The following is a 22,119-nucleotide window of genomic DNA, read 5'->3' as shown; positions in this document are numbered from 1 at the left end:
TAGTACCATAATTAATCTTTATTGATATTCATAATTTAACTTTACATTAACACAATTTGAGCGGGACATGCCTGGTTTGCCACGCCAGGGAGTGTTTTTTTTTTTCAGAGGAAGAAGGGAAAAATGTGTGCCGATTTGTCTTGAGCTGTTGTGACACGCGCACCCAAACCGCCCGTGTTTGATAAAAGCAAACGCGGGCGTACGTGAACGGTGCCGGAAGCGGATTGAATTCATTTGCCATTCGAGGTAGAGCGAGCGCCGGAAACAAACCGTCACTTTCTGTTCGTGTAAAGATGCAGCTAATACTTTCCAAAACAAAACACACTCTCGAACGCTTCGAACAAGACGCGTGATACGTGGCAACACACCCGGGACGGACATACAAAAGGGGCAGAAGAGGAGTGCCTAAAAACGCGATTAGCTTAGGTGGTAAATGAATCGGTCCCCTATTTCGTAAATGCTAGGAGATGTGCTGTCCACACGATAGTTGGACAGGGGAGGGGAAGAGGTGCCAGTCAACTCTAGCGTGCGCCCCACGCCCGACGAATCAGATGGGCACCCTTCTCGGCGATCATGATGATCGGTGCGTTCGTGTTGCCCGAGGTCACCTTGGGCATGACGGACGCATCGACGACCCGCAGATTCCGTACGCCGTGCACACGCAGCTCGTGATCGACCACGGCCAGCGGGTCACTGGTCGGGCCCATCTTGCACGAACCGGCCTGATGGTTCTCCGCCCCGGTGTTCTGTCGTACGGCACACTCCCAGTATTCCTATGGCGCGAAAGAAACCTCCATTAATAATTGTGCAGAGACTAACCTGGTTAAGCGCACACTTACCTGACTTCCAAAGTCCTTATCCTGGCACGCTTTGACGGGCGTTCGGTCCAGATCCATGCCGTACGCCTGCAGCGCGTCCGTTTCCGAGAGCCGCACCGCAAACTTGATGCCCTCCACCAGCACCTTCACGTCGTGATCCTCCTTCAGGTAGTTCACGACAATCTTCGGATGCTCCAGCGGGTCGTTCGACTTCAGCTCAATGTACCCGCGGCTCTTCGGGTGCAGCACGGCCGGGAAGATCTGCACCGAGCGGGAATCGTTGCTGAGCAGCTCCCCGACCTGTCCCGTCTTGGCACAGTCGGCCAAGAACCCGCCGAAGTAGAACTGCAGATCCGGATCGTCCGGTCGCTCCGCGTACTTCGAGCTGATCTTGGCCGTCACGGCCGACACGCCCGTCCCCGACATGAGCCCGTCGCGGAACAGCAGATACTCCATCGCCGTCGCCCAGTTCAGCGGTGCCGTGTTCGTATCGTTCAGGAAGAAGTTGATGAAGTACGCGACGTGGTTGTGCAGGTTCTTGCCCACGCCCGGCAGATCGTGTATCGGACGCACGCCCACCTTCTCCAGATGCTCCCGCGGTCCAATGCCACTGAGCAGCAGTATCTGGGGCGAGTTGACCGCTCCACCGCTCACGATCACCTCCTTCTTCACCAGAATCTTGCGCATATGCCCATCCTCATCGACAATCTCCACGCCGTGCGCCGTCTTCGAGGTCGGATGCACCAGCACCTTCGTGACGGTCGTGTTGAGCAGGATGTGCAGGTTGGCCCGGTTGACGGCCGGGCGCAGGAAGGCACGGGCCGCACTGTACCGGATGCCGTTCTTGTTCGTCATCTGCGCAATCATGAAGCCGGTCGTGTTGGCACCGTTCAGATCCTGCACCTGGTAGCCGAGCTGCTCGCCGCCCTTGAGCACCGAGTAGGAGAAGGGCGGGTTGTACGGGAACCGCCCAACCGGTAGCATGCCGCCCGTCGAATGGTACTTCGAGTCGACCTCGTTGATCTGCAGGTTGTCCTCCGACTTCATGAAGTACGGCAGCACGTCCTTCCACTTCCAGCCCGGATTGCCCATCGCGTCCCAGTCGTCGTAGTCCTGCGGGTTGCCCCGGATGTACATCATGCCGTTCAGCACGGACGTGCCGCCGAGTACCTTGCCCCGGGGCCAGTAGCAGCGCTGCTCGGGCGACCCCAGGCAGGCGTACTGTTCCGGCTCGGTGTTAAACTTCCAGTCGATGTCGCTGCCGAGATAGTTCAGAAACATGGACGGGATCTGGGCGCCCGTCGGTTCATCCGGTCCTGTGATGGGTGAGATGGGCGAAGGGAAGAGATGCTGATTACAACACACAGTCCCCACACAGCGAGAAAGGAATGTTAGGAATCGTACGCGCCGTAGCCGTTGTGCAAATATATCGCTAATTAGAGACATCTTGTTTCGCGATCGCTTGGCTGGGGGTTGTTATGCGCGGAACACAAACACCACCAACGATAAAGCTCTTATACATGGGAGAAAGACAGTGGGAACAATTGATTCTGTGAAGAGGTGCGAAACCGTGGCGGGGAACCTTCGGGGTGAAGTAATCGGTACAAAACGCAGCACCGATCTTCACCGTTCCCTTTTGGTGGAGCATTTTGCCGCAAGATTTGCCCGTTTTCAATTGTGTTGCCACCATTTAGCTAAGCCGGTGTGAAGCTGTGCCGAAGAAGACGCCCAACTCAGCTCGTATCGAGCAGGGTTTTCGTTGGAGTTTTCTATTGGAGAGCTATCGTCCGTACCTGTTGGTTGCTCTAATTTCGATCAAACGCCACTATTTGAATGTTTCGAAGAATTCGCAGATTAGATCTTCTCCGGATAATGTTTCTATTGAATTTCAAACACACGACATGAAGAACCGAGTGCCGAGGTAATGCCCGAAATGCGTCACACTAGACGTCACAGTGGCGCAGAGAATGCAAATAAAAAGGGGTTGTGGGAGGAGATGGCGTTTGGGAAGCCAAAGCTAATTGAATTTATTCACGATTATTACTCCACACAGTGGTGGTGGGCTGGTGGGTGGCCGATTGCACTATCATGCAGCCCGCCGACCGAGATAATGACGCACCATCATTGCGCTGCGGGCCCGGTTGCAGAAGATTTCAGTTTCAAAACCGACCATCACCGACCGATAGTGTTGCTGCCATTGGGGCGGACGATACGTGCTCGTCGCAGCGGAAAAGCGAAACCCATAACAAAAAAACACGGCACTATCGGTTAGTTTAAAAGCAACATAAACTCGGGAACTACACTTTAAGGCGGAGTAACCTAAAACCAAGCGCACATTTTGTTGTGTGGAAAGGGAGCGTTGGGGGATCACAAAAACGGCTTAACCATCGTTTAACAAGGTCCGGCAGAGGGGTTTTACAAGCGTCAATCAATGTTCGGATGTGGTTTGAGTGGTGGTTTTCCATTCTTGTCCTGTGTGTGTGTGTGTTGTTGGGTATAAATGGGTATAAGGCCGGGAAAAAGTGAACTAAACCATCAAAACCCATGTCTCTTTTGTTACTCTTTTATGTTACGCTCCATTATTGGGGAAAAGTTCATATTGTTGGAAGCTGTGCAATGCATTTACTAGCGGGGGAAAGTGATTGAGAATTGTGACAGATGCATCGCATTGTGAATAGAGAACGCAGAGATAAAGAGAGAGAGAGATAGTGAGAGCAAGAGAGCGAACATAATGGAGCTGCAGTTCTGTCATTTGGGGTTGAAAACAACTTCCCAAAGCGATCAAGGCGACACCAATTTTCCGAGCATTATCGGCAAATGAAAATGCAATTTTTTCTCTTTCTGCAACAAATTGATTACACAAATGAAGGGAGTTTTAAATACTCCTTCACGCTTCTTTCACGATTCCGACGACCAATGATTAATCGATTAGTGTCGAAGTGCTGGGATCAAACGGACGAAAAATGCTAGCCGAACGATCGAGTCCACGAACTATACGAAATTCGCAATGCCTTGTGCAATTGGCTCTCCCCAACAGTGTTTCGCTCCGCACCGTCGAGAGGGGGGGGGGGGGGGCGGGAATGCTAATTGCAGCCGAATCAAACGACCCGATAAACGACCCAGTTCTCAGTCCGTGTATACTAACTCGTGGTGGGACGCGCGCTCGTTTCGGGTGGCCTGCCCTCCGGATGCATTCTCTTAGTTCGCCCGGCTTTGGCCGACCATGGCGAGTGGAAGGGAACATTGGGGCTTATTCACGCCCGCCCAAGGTATCGCGGGACCCTCCCAGCGCGCGCAACAAGATGGGCCCATCGATTAGCCAACGTACACGCTCTCTACCGTTAGACGGGACGTGCGAGCGCGCGCGTTAGTATGAAAATTGGCCGATGTTTCGATATTTGCAACGAGAGCAGCGGCAAACACTACTTTGTACCAACAGCTTCGCCACGGCACATTGCGCTTTACCTGTAGATCAATTGAGCGTGTGTGTGTGTGTATGCTTGTATGGATGGGGGAGAATAGAGAGTGTGCAGATGAACCGAAAACGCGGCACACACAATGCCGCAAGAGATGATTGTTTCCTCGTGAGCTCACCCCCACCGTTGTTGTGGAATGTTTGTTTCGCGAATCGCAGCATCATTCGAGCGATCAAGCCTCCCTCCCATCACTGGCAGTGCTTGGCCCGGTGTCTTGGGGTAAGGGAATAGAAGACGAAAACAAAACAAAAAACTAGCTATTGTGACGTCCAATGCCTGTGTGTTGCAGCGTTTGTGATGTACAGCATGCTTAACTCTTGCAAGCGGGCCAATGCGACGTATGAGACTCTGCTGCGAAGAAGAACCTGGCCGTTAGCGTTAGAACCCCCCGGTTGCTGGTTCCGGACGTTTTGGGTCAAGGTCAGAGGTGCGCACGGAATAGATGATAATTGTTCGGAACGCATAATTGCCGCACATACGCGCACTGCACACAAAGAAAATCGTTGCTAATCGTGTGAAATGAGCTGTGACTGCGCGGCTCGCTCGGTGAGGTAAGCAGGAATCTCACCCGCTTGGCCGGCTTGAGCTTTGAGCAGATGAGAAATTAAAAATGGAAACAATTTTGGAAAGCTTCGGCACCACAGAAAATGCCACAGTTTGCGCAGCAAGTGCGTCAGTGGCGGATAATGATTGCCTTGGCACAGACGACGAACGTCCCAGCAAGGCCATCAACATGATTCCGGTTAAAGGTTGGATCCTACTGGGAGCAGCTGCAGCAGTAACAGCAGGACAGGTTCTGGACTTAATAACTGCTTCGGAGACTTAAACAAATGGTGCAAGGTTCCACAAAAAAAAAAAAAGGAAACGCCAAAGGCCACCAAACCGACCCCGAAAACCAAATCCTCCTACTCTGCTCTGTTTTCGTGCACTCTCCGCAGTAAATGTCATCCCTTTCGTTTCATTCTTCTGCATCGCTTCTTCTCTCCAGTCCAAAGAAGAAAAAAAAAGGGAAAATTCCCCTTGACTCAAAGGCCAAAGTCAACTAGATGGCAATAATCATGGCGAGCCGTCCCGAACGCTCCCGGTGTTGGTCGCAAAGGGGGTAGCGCAAACAAAAAAGTAACGACCACACGACACATGCTCTCCGCAGTGGAAAAGCAACGTCCCCGGGTGAACGGTATTTTATGAAAGTAAATGTCAACCCCCCCCCCCCCCTTCTCCACTCCGACGAGTGTGCGATGAGCATTTGCCGACCGACCACGGACCGTAAATGCCAATCTTAGTGCTAAACTCGTGCGAGGCCATGGTCAGTTGGTGCGCGATTTACATCATCTCGTACATTGGGGATTTGATTTCATTATTCAAGTCTTCTTCCTTTTTCGTGGACGAGCTTCGAACGAAGGGAGACTATTAGAACCTGTTGCGTTCGTACCTTCGTGAGCCCAAACGCCACAAACTACGCTGTGAAGCGTCGTGTCAAACGCATTTTGTTTGGAGCGGCTGTGCAGAAAAGGTTGTGCGTAGGCAAACCTACGCAATGCATTACGGGTTAAAAGCCCGCAGCATCATCCATAGACAATAATCGAAAGCCACGACCACAAACCGCAGCAAACCGTGACTTTGTAGTGCATCATCGACTACAGCCGCTTGGGACGTTGAGCACGGGCATGAAAGCTGGCACACCAATGCCAGCTTAATCTTCCATTTGAACTTTGTCTGCTTCATTCGAGAATTGTCTCCAGCACAAAGTTCCAACCGAAACGTTTGCTGTAAACATTATCGCCATTTTCTCGGACCCGGTTTGGCAAAGTGCGAAATACCGTCGAGGTGCAGGCTCTTTGTGCTCTTCCCCGTTCCCAGACCATTCCACCCGGGCTTACCCGCTTCAATCAGTAGCACCTTCCAGTTCTTGATCTCCGAGAGCCGGGAAGCGATTACCGAACCGCCCGATCCACCGCCAACCACAATGAAGTCGTACTCGTAGTCCACATTTCGGGATGATTTTGCCTGCAGGGGGGAAGAAAGGGAGAGACAGTGAGCGCGTAAGCGAGGAACCCCCCCCCCCAGGAGAACTGGTTCCCGGCCCCTTTCACTTACCTTGGTCCGTCCGCACGGATCCTCCAGATCGCACTGTGACCTTATGAACACCTCCAGCAGACCCATGAACAGCATGTACTGCGTACCGCCGCACAGTGCGGCCAGCGTGGCCCCGACGGGGCTCGTCATAGGACACGCACAGGACGACATCCTGTCACTGCTGGCAGTACTTTCAAGGTAGACGTTATTGGTTGATGGTGTCTGCAAAAAAAGCACAAAAGAAACGCTGTTCCGGTTAGATCGGTTGTCTTTGAGGCGCATCTTGGAGCGGTTGGAGTTGGAGTGGTGTCTTGTGTCGCCTCTCTTGCAAGCCTCTGCGATGCACGTGTGAGGTGGTAATAATTGGAGCAAGGACACGCACCGTACGAAGAGTAAGCGTGACGTGCAGCATTCAAAGAGCAGAGCACCTTCACATTGCATCACGGAAATCGTGTGGTGGAGGTTTTTCAATGTTTTGGAATACCTGGCACGTGAATGCGAACGAATGGCATGAAGATGATGTGCGATGTGTGTGTGTGTGTGTGTGTGTGTGTGTGTGTGTGTGTGTGTGTGTGTGTTTTGAGTCTTTCAAATGGCTGAGTGAATCATCAAAAGGTGAGATTCGGCGATTGTTGTGGTAGCCAATTGCGATGCCCGTCCAAAATTAGAAACCACAGTAAGAACGGGCTTCAACAGCGATTAAAATGGCAATAAAATCCAATTGAAACAAGAGGCAACCTTTCTGTTCTACCGCTCATAAAATTAACTACCCAACTCTGTGTCAACACTCTGTTCTGTGATTAGTACGCTTGCTTGTTTTGCTTGTCTGGACCATTAAAACAACGATATATCCCCGACGGGATTGATGGTCACCTTTACCGTCTGCTGTTTTAATTCCGGAGCATGTAAAGCGTTAGGGTTTGTGTGTGTGTTTGCGTTAATTATTGTACGGAACGAAACAATAACAAACGAACGACAGACTGTTTTTTTCTTTTCTTTGCCATTTGCTTCCAATTAGAGGGCACAACAACAAACGCCTCTGCTCGAAGTGACGCTCGTAGACTCTTGCTGTTTGTGCCACCATGTGGAAGTGAGTAGCTCTTGGAATGGCTGCCGTTGGTTTGAGGCAAGCTTACGGAGCGTTATCCGAAAGGAAACACTCAGTTCCCCCCCCCCCTCCCCTCAAGAAGATGAACCCTCGTTTAGTATCCGCTTGTATGTATTCCGTTCGAATTGCATCGATCAATCTCGTCATCTCTTCCAGCGCCACAATACCGACCGAGCGCAGCTGCATTCTGGCTGGTTGCTCCAGCCCGGACACCAAGCATGGAGCATCCATTGGACGTGGATGTGGAAATCGATTCAATTTGCAATGCGAGCAGCATCGAACAACAGTACGGTAGCGTATAACCGGCTAACGAATACGATGTTGGTTGCGCGAGGGCTTATGAAGTGTGCTCTGTCCAACGATGGCTTCTTCATCGTCTTTGGCAAAATAACCCCCCCCCCTCCAACAATCATGATTCTGTTGTTTTGTTTTATTGCAAAAATGCCACAAAAAAACAGGGAGACGCAGGGCCGGGACGGACTGCCCGGAAGAAATAAATTGGATCTGCACGAAAAATAATAGCGATAATGCAGCAACATGACTGCTAACGAGGGAAGCCGAGATTCGGAAGATCTTTGCTGCGAATTGAAACAATAAAAAAAAAACATGAACAACAACAACCTGAGAACAACGTCAGGCTACACTACGATGATGATGATGATGCATCGAATCGAGTTTGCAACTGCTGCCAGCAACCTCCACCCCGGTACGCTCCAAGGGCTTGAATCGCGCAATTCGCTGGCTCTTGGGCTTTCTTGCGGTGCATCGCGAAGGGTAATTGAAAGATTTGATAAAATTGCCAGTTTCGGATGGCCGTTTGGGAAATGGAGGCCCAAAGCCCCAGTGCGGGAATGAGAAGTCTGCCGACCGTCCAACCGATCGGCGGCCGAGGTCATCGTTTTCCAACGCGCTGCTTGTCTTGTGTAGGCGCTGTTTGGCGGGGCTAATGTTTGTGTAATCACAACGTGTTGCACCATTACCCCATCCTCCCCCTGGTGCGCTTGGATGCTGTGAGTGAGGGAAGAGCAATGCTGTGAATTTCGTGAGTCTTCCTCCAAAATTCTCTACCTCCCCCATCTCCCCGCTGCATACCAATGGGGACACGCAAACGTTCGCAGACAAAATGAATGAGCGGAACAGCGGTCGATGTTTTGCGCCGGGGAAATCAAATGCAAATTGCATTCTTTTGGGAAAATACGCCAAACAATCCCGAGCAGATCGATGCGGGTTGATAGCAAGATAGCAGGGAGCTGTTACCGAACATGGTTTTTGCCATTTTTTTTTTGTTTCTTCTCTTCTGTTTGTTGGATAGGCCAAATCGTTCGTTAACGAGCTTAAAGATTATTGTCTACCGGGAGGAAATTGAGACTGAAAGTGAAACGGTGGGGTTTATACGTAATCGAAGAGGATTATTTTTTGTGAACGCCCGAAGAACAGTTTAATTGTCTGTGAAAGGTTACCCTTTGAGCTATCTGATTTTAAAGTTTTATTGCATAAATGAGTCTATCTTCAGGTATGAACATATAAATTATATTGGTGCAAGTTCGTAAGCTCATGCGGAAGACGCCAACCTATTACAGCTCGATTGCAGACATCACGGCTGTGACAGAAAATAAAAAAAAATGGGAATAATAATAATTTATGCCCAAAACCCATCGTTCCCATTTCCAAGAAGCCTTCCTCTCCAAAAATTATAACTTGCACCATTAATTACTTTTGGGTGGTAATTTCATTTAATGGTTCAACTTTAACCATCTTATGCTCATCGCTGAGTTTCATCTACTATACTTCCTAGCCCGTGTTGGGATCAGTTACCGGATTACTTGCTGTGTGTGTTTGTGCGCGTTTTGTACCTTATCTTACCTTCAGGCAGCCGGTAATTGAGCTGTACCTCTACCATTACATTGCGATCGGGACCGTCGGTTCGGTCGGGAAAATCCGGGAAAAGCGTTCATTAAGACGATTGATGGTGTAAATTGCATTACCGCTGCCGTGCTGTGCTTTTGCCGGAAGCAAAAGAACCCACAAGACAAGATAAGGCGCATCCAACCGCTACAAGTGGCACATCAGAAGTGGTAAAGCTTTGCTACACTTTCTGCCCATCCTTCCACGGGGTAAAGGAGCATGGGAGAAAAGTGTTGTTGGGATTATAAGCTTCGGCCGAGCATCGAATCGATCGGTGTCTGTGGAGCAGTGTCAATTCGTGTGGTGGTAGCTGCTAAACAGTGATTGACATTGATGGTAGATTGTGACAGTGTTCTAGTACTGCACCGCAGGCGGCCCTCCGCGGTGACCCTCGATATGATCAGTACGAAAGGGGCAAACACGGTCAGCGGGTCGTCGTTGGATGACTTCCTTTGGATGAGCCAAGATTGAAGATGCTCACATGCAGCTTGTACCCTTACCGGGAGGGAGGATGCTTGCACCAGACGCACCAAAAGCGTCTAATGTGTGCGTTTCGTTCCCCAAAAAAGGGTGCTCAAAGCAGCGAGCGTCAAATGTGAAGGCAAATTATAGCACACCGAATGGCACGCACCACAGACCTCGTACTAGTTCGTGAAATGAAAATGCACCTTATGTGACCTGGCCGCACATTGACACATCGTTTAGTACGGACAGTTAATTTTGTGGCTTGGGTAAAGCGACTAAAAAAAAAAGACAACCTCAAGCATATCCAATAAAGGTAAGCTCCTAGCAGAGGTGTACCACAGAAGACAGAAGACAAAGGGAAAAGACGTTCACACTTTCAAGCGTTTACTGTGACGTTAGCTCGGAAGAGATTGCTGGTACGTAGCGGACGGAATGGAAGAAATAAGGCTCCGAAGCTTATGGAGAGTCGATGGTTGTATTTACACCAGGGCACCGTGTCGCTTCCAGATGTGTCTTGTGTCGTCCGTGGAGGTAAGAAAAATGTGCTTCTCGGTGTTCGCCTGTCAGGGAAATCTTTTACGACACAGAGTCTCACACACACACACACACACACACACACACACACACACACACACACACACACACAGACTTGTTGGTTTCGTTCTGTGCTTGGTTGATATTGCAGTCAGCAGTGAGTTAAGGGTTGCCAACATCCTGATGGTGCAAGGTGGGCACAGTTGCAACGTTAAAGATTTGCGGTGAAACTTTTCCAAGCTCGAGCTTTAAGAGTGGGTTCGGGTGGAATGAAATCAATTTCCGACACTGACACCGCAACGGTAAGAACGTTCTTTTCTGTCCCATTTGATGGCAAAAACGGGGGTTGAACTTTAAATCCTCAAAGAAATTGCAAGTAAACGACAGAAGAGGCTCTTCCAGTGCATTGGGTGGAAGAAATCAGAGATGGAAGCAAACCTTATGGTACGCTACAAGATGGTACGATGGTGTAGGTGAGTTTGTAACCACAGGGCATGGTTGTTGGAAATTGATAAGAACGATATTTTCAGGAAAATAGTCGCTTCTAGCTGGCAGGAATTGTATTCTTCATCAAGTGAGGCACTTGGCATGTGTAGACGATCAAAATGACAGTCTAAGGAGAACAATGCTGAAAGCCTATTCCCAATAAAGAATTAATTATTTTAAATTACTAAGAATTTAAATGATATCAACTTCTTTGTCATATCTGTAGAATAGATGTCTCCTAGAATCAAGTTTATGTTAAATCAATCCGATCCAGAGATTTAAAACTCATTTTTCTCGAATCTTGTTGGCATGTTGCCATATCTTTACGTCTTCGTACAGAATATTGTGTTATTAAAGCATCGATTTGAGCTTCACAAGTAGGATTTCAAGATACAAAATGAACTGTGAAAATCTCAAAAACAACTAAGCATCTTCCTCTCTCCTGAATCTCGCTTCAGGCTCCACTTTGTTACAAACTCCGCTCATTACTGGACGCTCAGATTCAATCGCTGCAATGAAAATAATTTCCCGCACGGCAAGAAGTCTGAGCATCAAAGTGGTGCAAACCTTATCGCTCGTCAGTCTCGTGCTAGTTGTACGCGTAAAGCGTAAAAACACTTTCCGCAGATTCTGGGGTTCGAATATTAATGAACCGCGCGACCGAGCAGAAGCGGAGCAGCCGGCTAACCGAACCCGAAGCATTTGCAAAGATTTATGTTAGACGCTGTTGTAGTTGGCAAGGGTAAAGTTGCTTGCTTTCCTTGCTGTGTGGATAGTGGATGGTACGGAAAAAAGGAAAACCACGTTCCTGAACGCTGTGTGTCCTAGTAAAGGAAAGGAAAAGGGCCAACAATGATTCTTCAGGGTTATCTTTGCCCGGTGGGCATTTGCGGATTCGCACTGACAAAGGGAGGTGAATCCGTCCATCAATGTACACGTACTACACACACAGACACTGTCGAAAGGGAGAGTTCCCTTTTGTGTGCGTGCCCGACAGGACCGGGACTGTTGGGTGCAGTATGGTTTTGCGCAAAGCGAAAAATCATGTTTTCCGACCAGTGAAGAAGAGTGATGGTTGTGGCCGAGTGTTTGTGGCCATTGGCAGTGCATCTTTTTGCCCTGCTGCCAGCCTGCAAGGTGGAAATGGTTTATTTTGTTGGTCGATGTTACTTTTATTTTGTTCCCCCATGGGGAAGCCATCTTCTTTGTCCGTGCGAAAAGGACGAAGTAAAAACCGAGCGACTTTATCGAGAAAAATAAAACGAGCACGATAAAGTAAAGTTGTGCACTGTTGGACGGGAGTGAATCCTGCCCGGAAGGGAGCGATTTTGTGTGTGGTGCAGCTGAAGCGTACGGAGCACGGAAAGTTTGAAGGTTGTGTGATTCGTTTCACTTTATGATTTATTTTCCAAATCAAAGTGAGGCACGCAAATAAAAGAACGAACCCACCGTGAAAGAGTGTTGCCGATTGGATCCGATGCGAGCGCAAGACAGCAATTCTGCGGAGAATTACAATCCGATTAAATTTATGGCCTCCCCGACCAACGACCGGCGAGCGTACGTGTTGTGAAGAAACGACCCCCGTTCCCTTCCAAATGCTAAAGCAGCGGAGAGATGTGGCGCAAATCGTGGCAGTACCGCAACCCCCTCCCCGTATCGCTTGATTAAACATGCCGCCCGTGATGCTGTTGCTGGTGCGGCACTAAAAAAAAAGCCAAGATCGACGCAAAAGATCATCGACCGATGACTTCTCGACACACACGCACACGCACACGCCAAAGGTACGCATGGGAGAACAATCGTGCAAAGAGAAATAAAGCCACGCACACGTGAGAAGCTTACGTAATCGCAAAACGCAACGTTGGGCGGGGGTTCGGGAAAGCATCTTTGTGATGTGTCAAACGTGATAAAGGCGGGAGTTTTACGTTCGGTTTCGTGGGGTTTAAGGTGCGCAGAAAGCTGCTCAGAACCTCTTCTTGGGGGTTTTCGAGCGGGGAAGAGGTCAGTATCAAGAAGAATCTGTGGTAAAGTCGAGCTTTTTATGGTTTGCAATACAGCTTGAAACGGGTTTCGGTTTGGGGTTGCAGTTTTATGGGCATTAGATTGTATTTAACACTTGGCATTTGGTCATTCAACTGTGCAAAAAAAAGCAGAACGGGTTCTGAACTCTGGGATGTCTAATTTAATCCCCCCCGGCTCCCGGCTGATACTGGCAGAGCCGCATCACAGAAATTAAACTGCAATTCCAATTAAGCGAACAGCGAAAAACATGGCAACCACCACGGCAAAGCTCCAATCAGACATGGATGCAATTAAGCGGCACAATCGGATGCAGTCCGCAGTCCGATTTCCCGCCCGCGGAACCACAAATTTCCAATCAGTGTGTGGTTTTTAAAATCGAACCGTTAGTTATTGTTCCCCCCAACCGCAGCTGTTGCTCATCTCCCATGCTGTTGTATGTCAGGGTGAGGCTGTGTGAACATTCGATAAATTGTGACGCTGGTCAATCGGAGCTCGTAGCCCGCTTGGGCTGGGACACAAAACACCCTGTTTTCCGTTCCACCCTCTGGGTGATGTCAGCACAGTTCAACTCCAAACTGTGGTTGGACGGTGCTGTTGGAGCGTGCTGTTCAACTCCACCCCCCGGTGAGCACACTTCCGATTTCCGTTTGCTTTAGTTCCGCGATCGGGCCGCGATATCGCTGTCCTTGATTTTCCAACACACATCACCCCGCCGTGCATTGGTCGTGCTGGAAGGTTCGCTAATATTCGCCCATGGGCGACGACCTTACCACAGCCCGGAAATGCGCCAACACAAAGATGACACTGAGGCGGTGTGTTTCATTATCTGTGACGCCCTGATGATTATCGACCGCAGCAGCTCAGTTACGGGGCCCGCCGCCGGGCCTTTACGCCGCGCGAAGATGCGTTCGGCAGGCTCGCGGCGTTCGCTAGGCTCGGACGGCACACAACCGGTTTGGTAAGGGTGGCCGCATGCTGTGCGCTAGCAGTTCGGGCCAACGCCATCGAAAAACCGGCTCACAAATGGCGTATCCGCTTGGGGAAACCGGTTACCGGGAATGGTATTATTTTTTGCACGCTGGGCAGTGCCGGTGGTGTCGGTGGCATCGCAGCGTCGAGATTTTCCAAGTTCAAGGTTAAGCCGCTAATGAGCCAAAGGGTTACCGACTGTGAGTGAATAGGTGTGTGTGTGTGTGTGTGTGTGTGTGTGTGTGTGTGTGTGTGTGTGTGTGTGTGTGTGTGTGTGTGTGTGTGTGTGTGTGTGTTTGCGTCCTCGATTACTGGCGGTCATCAAGGTAAGTGCCGATAATGGACGCCGTGGGGACACAGGACATCCGAGGAGGTAGCTGATGTTGGGGTGCTAGCGATGATGACCGTGTTCGTGATCACTCCATGTGGAACAAAAAGGCTAAGGCCTATATCCCCTTTGGTGACAATTTATCATCAACGCTTGTCGGCTTTGGAGGACAGCAGGCTAACGCTACACTCAATCTGGAATTCAACAGAAGTGACAGATTCAGATTGTTGTCTCGACGAGCCTCGTCAAACTCCTATCGAGAAATTAACGCATCTAAACGTCTCCGTTTCCTAGTAGGGATCAAGTTATTCATTTCTGGATATCACTCTGGAACAACATCCACTGTGTTTGTCCACAAAGAGAGGTCATTGTTCGTAAGTTAGGAGTTTTTGTCGTTGTTGTTGTTGTTTAGTTGCGCTCGTCACGCGTATTCTTGCGCGTGGCTTTCGCATTCTGTCCACGCGCCCGCCGCATGAAAGTGGCTGCTGCTGCGAAACGACCCGCGCAAGTGGCCCTGCGGTGTATGGCCCCTTTATTTTGGTTTTGTCTGACATGCTTTCTTGAAGCTTGAAGTTTGGACAGGCCTTTTACTTCAGAATAGATCCCTCCAACTCTCGAATGCGGTCAAGCGTTTGGGCTGATAACTGTACATTTATTTACGGGACACTCACCGATTTCGAGTTCGGGAGATGTCGTGACAGCTGACGAGAAATGGTTAGGCCGATCAGCAGAATGTCCCATTCTATATACACACAAAAAAACTCGTTTCCCAGTGACCCAAATGCTGCAAAACAAACACTGCCTGCCAGACACTTTAGCCGCGGTGCGGGGATTTCCATCCATCAGCGATCAGCTTTCTAGGCCCCACCAATCATGCCTACAAATGCAGCCGCTGATGATGAGTTGGGAAACAAATTTCTCCAACTTCTCCCCCGAAGATACGAGCCTGTGTATGTTTGTGAAGATTTGTCCACACTAGAGTTGCCAAACTTCGGCATAGCAGTCAAAATTCTGCTCATAAATTGCTGATGCTTGTGATTTTATTTGAATTAATTTTGCATTTTTATCCACACGCTCCTGATGAGTTTGATATTCGATTTCTGGGTGAATTCACTTTCAGGCGCGTCTCGCCCCTCGTTCTTTGACCTTATCTTGAGTAGGTGAAAAGGAAATGTATGCTAATTTATGCTAAATTGAATGAAAGTTTCTCTATCGCTTTCGTTAAAGTAGGCGACGATTTATGAACGGAAAGTAAATCGGGAACAAACGAAACCGCTTCAGCCGCTAAGCAGCGAGAGACGGCCGGTTAAGCGACGCCTTCTAGAAGCACGGCGTTCCAGTGATTGATCTCATGTGCTTCTAACCTCTAGCTCAACTTGAGCGCTTTCATTGAACGTTCTGATCGGTATTCTCTTTGTGTTTTGTAAAACCCATTAGACATGTTTTTTTCTGTTTCTCTTTGTGTGCGTGTGTGTCTGGTTAAAAGCCGCGCAAGCATCTTCTTTATTATAAATTTTCGAAACCTCATCGAATAACAACTCAATTATTGCTCTATTCGCACTTAGACACACACACACACGCACACCGTCCTAGACGATTAATATCACGACGATGATTTATCTTGTACCCTCGAGCTCCATCCCCGGTTGCCGTAGAACCGAACATTCAATTTGGCAGCGTCATCGATACGGTTGGAGCAATTTATCAAAAGTTTTTTTTTTTTTTTCATCCAGCACACAACCCTCACATCCTCACATTGTTGCAATTTATCTCCCCGTCCGGGTGCAAAGGGACAGCCGAATTCCCGGGAGGCGGAACTCTTGGGCAGGAAGTTGTGGCGTGGAGAACGAAGTATCATGTATCATGTTGCGCAATGTGGCACAAAATCCCCGTACAGTGATCGCAATTATTTGCCATAATTTGTTACGGCGAATCGATTCTCACCTCGTCACCTTGCCACCACCGATCTAGCTCTCTCTCCTTCTCTCTCTTTCTCTCTTTGCTTCGTCTCTTTTAAAAACGAACTAGCGCTTGAACCACCCACAGATGAAGCCAACATCCATCGGAAGCTCATAATTGGGTTACACTAGCAAGAAGGACGAGACCCACCTACAGTCATTACGTTCATGTTGTCGCAAAGAAGCGATAGGGACAACAACCCAAAAAAAAACAACTATAACAATATAGCAAAATCATTAGCGGTGACATTCACCCGATACGAGGATAATGAGTAAATCATAAGGTTTCTGCCGCGCGCGTGTTGTTCCCGCACCAAAGGCGGGCGAGCTAATTGCTCATCCTGCAAGAATTAGGCACTCCCTTAGCCCCGCCCCCCCCAAAGTCCGTAATTAAGCCGGGAAGTCCGTCCGAACGCCAGCCTGCTCTCTGCCGCCCAGGTAGCACCTTGCCGTTGCTCGCACGTTCTTTCGCAGAACTTCTGGTACCGGGACATTCGGACCGGGAAGTGGAACAATTTGGAGGCGCGAAGCGGGTGGTACACAACAAGTTTCCCGTAAAGCTGAACTTTTACGCTTCGACACTTCTATTGGTTGATGAACGACCGTGCTCGGGCGGGGAAGAATCTGGAGTGGGTGGCCACACAACAAAGAAAGGGAACGAAAGTTTTATCGGCAAAGTTGAAACGTTAAGCAAATGCAGCAACTTTCATACACGACCAGTAACGGGGGGGTCGGGAGGGCGTAAAGTTGGGACGGGTGGCAACTTGGGAAATGAAGGTGGACGACAGTATTTTCCGTCACTTTCGAGTGTGGTTGGGTGGCTGGCGGTTACGGGGTTGCGGGCGATGATGTGCCATCAGCGAGGTTCGGGCATGAAATGGACAGTAAATACAGTTTTATGATAAAATAATAACTTCACCTTCAAGCGCGTTCGTGTGAGTTGCTTTTCGGGGTGGAAGTTTAAACTCCAATTACATTAGAGTGCTGCTTGAAGAAGTTGGATTGAGTTTATGATAAACAGATTGAAGGAGAGCACTCTGTTGGCGCAAAGTGGACGCTTTTGGTATCAACTTGTCAACAGCCGTTTGTGGCAATGGGGGGAGTTTTTCTTCTTATCCTACAACCAACATGACCACCGTCAAGGGACTGCATGCTTTCAGTCTGTCTGTGTGTGTGTGCGTGTTTGTATTTATATGACTCTTTTGTCCTCCCTTTCTCATAATCGCCCATCGTGCGGGCGTTTGTTTTTCCCGTCCGCCTTGTTCGGCTTAAGTTATTCTTTCATTTCCGAGCAAACGGGGAGCAAATTCATTCAATTACCCTGAGACGCGCTAGCCGCTGTTTCGCAAGCCCGTCGTGTTGATAAGCTAAGCCCTTCAGCACCAAGCAGCCTCATCATCATCATCATCATCATGAGATGGTAGTACCTCATCCTTCCACCATTAGAGAGGGCGGCTTGCTTTGGGGCCAAAGGGATTCCCGAGTCTTACGAAACAATCTGCACTGAAACGAAGCTTCCCCGTGGGGAGCCACCCAGCGGGGGGAAGCGTTTGAGGTGGCGCTCTCTATTGCACTACAAATGCGAGCAGCAAGTCACACCGGCAACCGAGGGCCGGTGTGTTATGATTTTGCTGGGCTGCTCCGGTCTTTTTTTCTTTCTCTCTCGTTTATTATGTTGACCTCACCGTAGCGGTGTCTTCTTCGGGTGGCGCTTGGCGCTCTGCTCCTCCAAAAATAAGAAGAAGAAGCAGCAGTAGAAAAAAAACACACACACAATCGGCCTTGCACGCCCGCCTCGTGGCGGTTTCAGTCGTGGCGGGCGGTTTTGCGTTAGGAAAATTAGCATTACCCTGCCACGATTACCTAAGACAGCTTCGGTCCAGCTTATTATTCCGCTATTTAGAGAGGTCAAATCAAAGTGCCGAACGGCCGTGCTTCGCTTTTCACTTTAGACCCGCCCTGTGGGCACGATTTCGCAAGCGAAAAAACAACAACCACCACATCCAAACCGCCCGACGATGACACGAACCCGCGGTTATTTTTTTGGAGGATGAAGCACCTCCGCTAAACAAAGCCCCATAATCAGACCCCGTGTTGCTCGTCTCGTCCCATCGTCGCTCTAATGCTCTAAATCATCCTCCCAGACCGTGGTGGAGCACGATGAAAAATGAGTTTTTAAAAAATGCAAACCACACCACATACCATCCCCTTCCAGTGTGCAGTCTCGTTCCTGTTTGGTGGGCCGAGAGTTAGCGAACGACTTTTCTTGTTTTTGGGCGATGATGCTCTCGCTTGTTGTGGGAAAAACGGAAATGGAAACGGAAAGTGACGGCTCGGCAGGCAGGGGCATGGGCTCTAGTCCCACGATTAAACCCATCGTCACGAGAGTTGCTCCCCGCGTTACGTTGCTGTGACCGCTCCATCATCAATCCACCCTCAGCGGATGTAATTCAGACAGACAGAAAAACCTACCGCCGAAAACAAAAATGCAAAAACCAAACAAACCATTCCCATCGCTGCCACCCTGCCTCAATAAAAAGATGATGGGTTGGATAAATTTCAAACGAACACCCCTGTCTTGCACACTGCCCTTCACCCTTACCTGGGGTGATGAAAATGCATCAAATTACTTGCCCGAAATGGTGCGTGTTTTCACACTGCAGAGTGCGCGGCGCTTCCTGGGCAACTAATACCATTCCAACAAGGCATCATCCGTCCGTCGTGCGCTAACTGTGCCGTCACAGCAAATCCCGCGTCTCGCCCGGATGTTGGCTGATTCCCGCTCTTAACCTTTTTGAAACGAACGATCGTGCTTTCTGTTTGTTGTTGTGCGTTTTTTTTCGCTCTAGCGCTGCAAATTCAACATTTCCCATTGCCTGATTTGGCTTTCCCGACCCCGCGACAAGCGGGACGGGGGGACTTTCGATTGTCTTGGCGAAGATGGTACAACAGCGGCAAAGATCCCCGGGCTGCTGATAAGCGCTCGGGCACATCATCGGTACACACCGTCCGTGCTTCATTATGCAGCATTGCTAAAAGCTTTCTGTCTGTCTGCCTCAAAACAACTACAACGAACCAACCAACCATTCCGTGTTTATTCAAGCTACCAAAGCATCGCAAAATTTGCACTCCGTCATTTCCCTTCCGTTTTTTTTGGGGAAGAGGTTAGGGGTGGTAGGGTACCTATGCCAAGAGCCGCACGATACCACCCTCTGACACTTACCCGAGTGAAATGACTAAAAACAGAGATCGATGGAAATGAGAAGTAAGACGGGTGAACGTGGAAATGAGCGTTTTTTTGAATAGGGAAAATTCCTAGCAACGGTTTCGTTGTTTGCTGTTGTTTCCAATTTCCAAGTCATGTTTGGTACGTTCCCCTGCCGTCGTGCATTCGGGCAAAGGGAAAGGTTACATGCATGCGGAATGGCATGCCGCGGAATATTCATAATCTAACAACAAACAAACAAACACACCTACACACAGCCCATAGCCTCGCCAATATGCTAAACTGGGCTCCCCCGCCTCAGGCGTCTGTCGCAGCTGTGCCGCTTGGTCGGAAGTCCAACGATAAGCTTCAATTAGTACGGTCGGTGCGTTTTGATTACGTGCGGAATTGGTGCGTGCCAGGAAGCGCGCCTTTGAAATGGAAAGTACGGAAAATTCACCTACTTCACTGGGTGGCGTTGGCTGCCTGGTTCCTGGGCGCCTCTTCCGGTGATGTGTCGCGCAGTCGTAACGATCTGTCGCACGCCTTATTGTCTCTGCACAATGCGCGTCGGGCGCGCGTAACGAGCTGCTAATGAGCTTTTGCCGGGCTTCTCGTCACCCGATGATAGTGATCGGGCTTCCTGGGCACTGTTGAGTGGGAAATCCAAGAAATCCTGCAAGCACTGCACACAAAGTCATACACAAACACACTGTCACTGTCACAATATGGCACTATTCTTGGGTCTGTTGTGTTGGGGCACTCGTTGAAGCAGTGGAAGCGTCTCTGAGGAGGCCAGGACAGCAGACAGCAGTACCGTCCCGGTTGACTTCACCAGATCATCTGAGCTCGAACGTTCGCGCACGGGCCGTACGGAGCCCTTGATCGCGTCTTCTGCGCTCGTGGGCGCGCGCGCGCGAGAGAGAGAAAATTCTTCCACCCCTTGCTGGGGGTAGCGCGCACACTTACGAAATGTCTCAAGCCACACACAAACACACAGCCACTACGCACTAGAAGCTTAAAGTATACGGAATCTGCAAGCCTGCTGCGATCCCCAGCAGACGACCGTACAAGCGTTTGACGTTTCCCTGGCGAGCGTTGGACAACAAATGAGAGGTGGCTTATTAGTGCGGCGTACTTTTCTACACGTTTCTTCACATTGGTCCGTGTCTCTCGGTGTGCTTGCTTGCCCTCTCCACCGCTGGGTACAGTTGCTGTTTTCCCCTTTCTCTTTCGTTCGCGCTCACGCGGAGTTTTGCTCTCGCTTTGGCATGCTTGGGCCGGGATTTGAACCGAAGATCGAGCTTGTTCTGGAGTATCGCGGGGTGGGCGCGCAGGAGCCCATGCTGGGCCAATTTTTATTTTGTTTTCGCAATTATTTCTCTCTTCGCGCTTTTGCATTATCACGCCGTCGGGTGTGTTCGGTTTCAATGACGCGAGACAAGAGTGGTGTGCGCGTGTGCGCGCAGCCCAGCTAGATCGATCTTCACACGGCGGTGAGCATGGGGCTTTGTTGGGGTTGCGGTTCGATCTTGCGGGTTCTGGATGAAGGCCCCCGTTTGCGCGGGGTTGTGTGCTACACCTGAAGGTAGATATCAGATGTAAAGATCGCTACTTGGCATGACTTTCGTGACAGGGGACTTCGTTGCTGTTTGGTTCTTTGCGGAGCTGATTTAGTTCAGCAGGCAATCTAGAGTATTGGGTTTTATTTTTTGAGAGCGCTTGCCAGTGGGCGTGTGATTGGGAGTGTGATTGATGAAGAAAAGAAAAAGTAACACCATTTAAGGTCCGCTTTCAATAAAACTAATCCATTTCAGGTTCTAATCTGAGTATCGAGAACAGGAATGGAATTCTAGACCAACAAGAAATGGGTCATGAGACTATGTTATGCACGAAATAGAAAGCTGTAAACGACGCTGAAGTTGAAGACATTTGAAGAAGAGTGGCAAAGTAAAAGGAAATATCAAGCAACCATTCAAACTTCAATCTTTTATCGCTTAAACACAAAAAAACGTGTAAAAATCATAACAATAAACGTTTTTACGCCATTTCCAATAATAATTGCCTTTTTTGCTCCATCCCCTATAACAATCTAATTATGCCATTGGTTTGTCGAGATTATTTAACAGTGTCTTAGCGGAAACTAAGCCTTCTTGAGCGCCACTTAACCGCACCTCCCACTGATAACCGACTCTGATTTTGTTGGACACTGCGCTAATTAAATGCGGACAGAGCTTTATGGGCATTCGTTACAGCAGCATCGCTCCCTTTACATCATCGCCAGACAAAAAAAAAAAAACAGTTCACGTGTACTGTTTCGCACAATAAAGTCACAATTAAAAGCTCGGGGCAGTATAATGACCAATTTTCCGCATACCGATCTTCTTCGATCCCAGCCGAGCGAACGGTCAGAGCGGGAATGTCCACTCATTTGCGTGATTATGTCGGTGTCTCGCTGTCGAATCATGACAAATGTCAAGCAGCGATTAATTAAAACGAGGGTTTGACGGTTGAGTTCTGGCGCTTGAGGCATCAATCCACATTGCTCAGGTGGCTGCAAGAGCTGGCATCAGTTTCAAACCGGTGGGGCTATTCTGCCTGGGGGTTTCCCCAAAACAAGAAGATGAAATAAAGCCACACTCACGCGCAGCTTATTATATTTTCCCATAAAAGGGGGCTTAGATTGAGTGAACTCAACGCAATGATGATCGTTTTTTATGTCTCGTTACCGTTTTAATCTTATTGCCAAATTCCGGCCCCAGACACTTG

General features: G+C 49.3%; 1 protein-coding gene across 1 annotated transcript; it reads right to left on the bottom strand.

Moving 5' to 3' along the window:
• Positions 1-20,459, bottom strand: LOC121588960 (glucose dehydrogenase [FAD, quinone]). Its single transcript, XM_041907441.1, has 5 exons — positions 19,815-20,459; positions 6,392-6,592; positions 6,175-6,301; positions 840-2,134; positions 1-773 (listed from the first exon to the last, which is right to left on the bottom strand). The coding sequence occupies exons 2-5, from the start codon at positions 6,539-6,541 to the stop codon at positions 522-524; spliced, it is 1,824 nt and encodes a 607-aa protein (XP_041763375.1). The 5' UTR covers positions 6,542-6,592; positions 19,815-20,459; the 3' UTR covers positions 1-521.
• Between the last annotated feature and the right edge of the window lie 1,660 nt (positions 20,460-22,119).

Source organism: Anopheles merus, chromosome 2R (assembly GCF_017562075.2).
Source record: "Anopheles merus strain MAF chromosome 2R, AmerM5.1, whole genome shotgun sequence".
In the NCBI taxonomy this organism is placed as follows: Eukaryota; Metazoa; Arthropoda; class Insecta; order Diptera; family Culicidae; genus Anopheles; species Anopheles merus.
This window is presented reverse-complemented; position numbering and strand designations above follow the sequence as displayed.

Bases quoted from the DNA above. Each gene is read 5' to 3' on its own strand.
- LOC121588960 (XM_041907441.1), bottom strand. From the start codon at position 6,541: ATGTCGTCCTGTGCGTGTCCTATGACGAGCCCCGTCGGGGCCACGCTG. The intron at 6,302-6,391 runs GTAAGTGAAAGG...TCCCCCCTGCAG, and splicing joins ATCCGTGCGGACGGACCAAG to GCAAAATCATCCCGAAATGT. The intron at 774-839 runs GTAAGTGTGCGC...TTCGCGCCATAG, and splicing joins ATAAGGACTTTGGAAGTCAG to GAATACTGGGAGTGTGCCGT.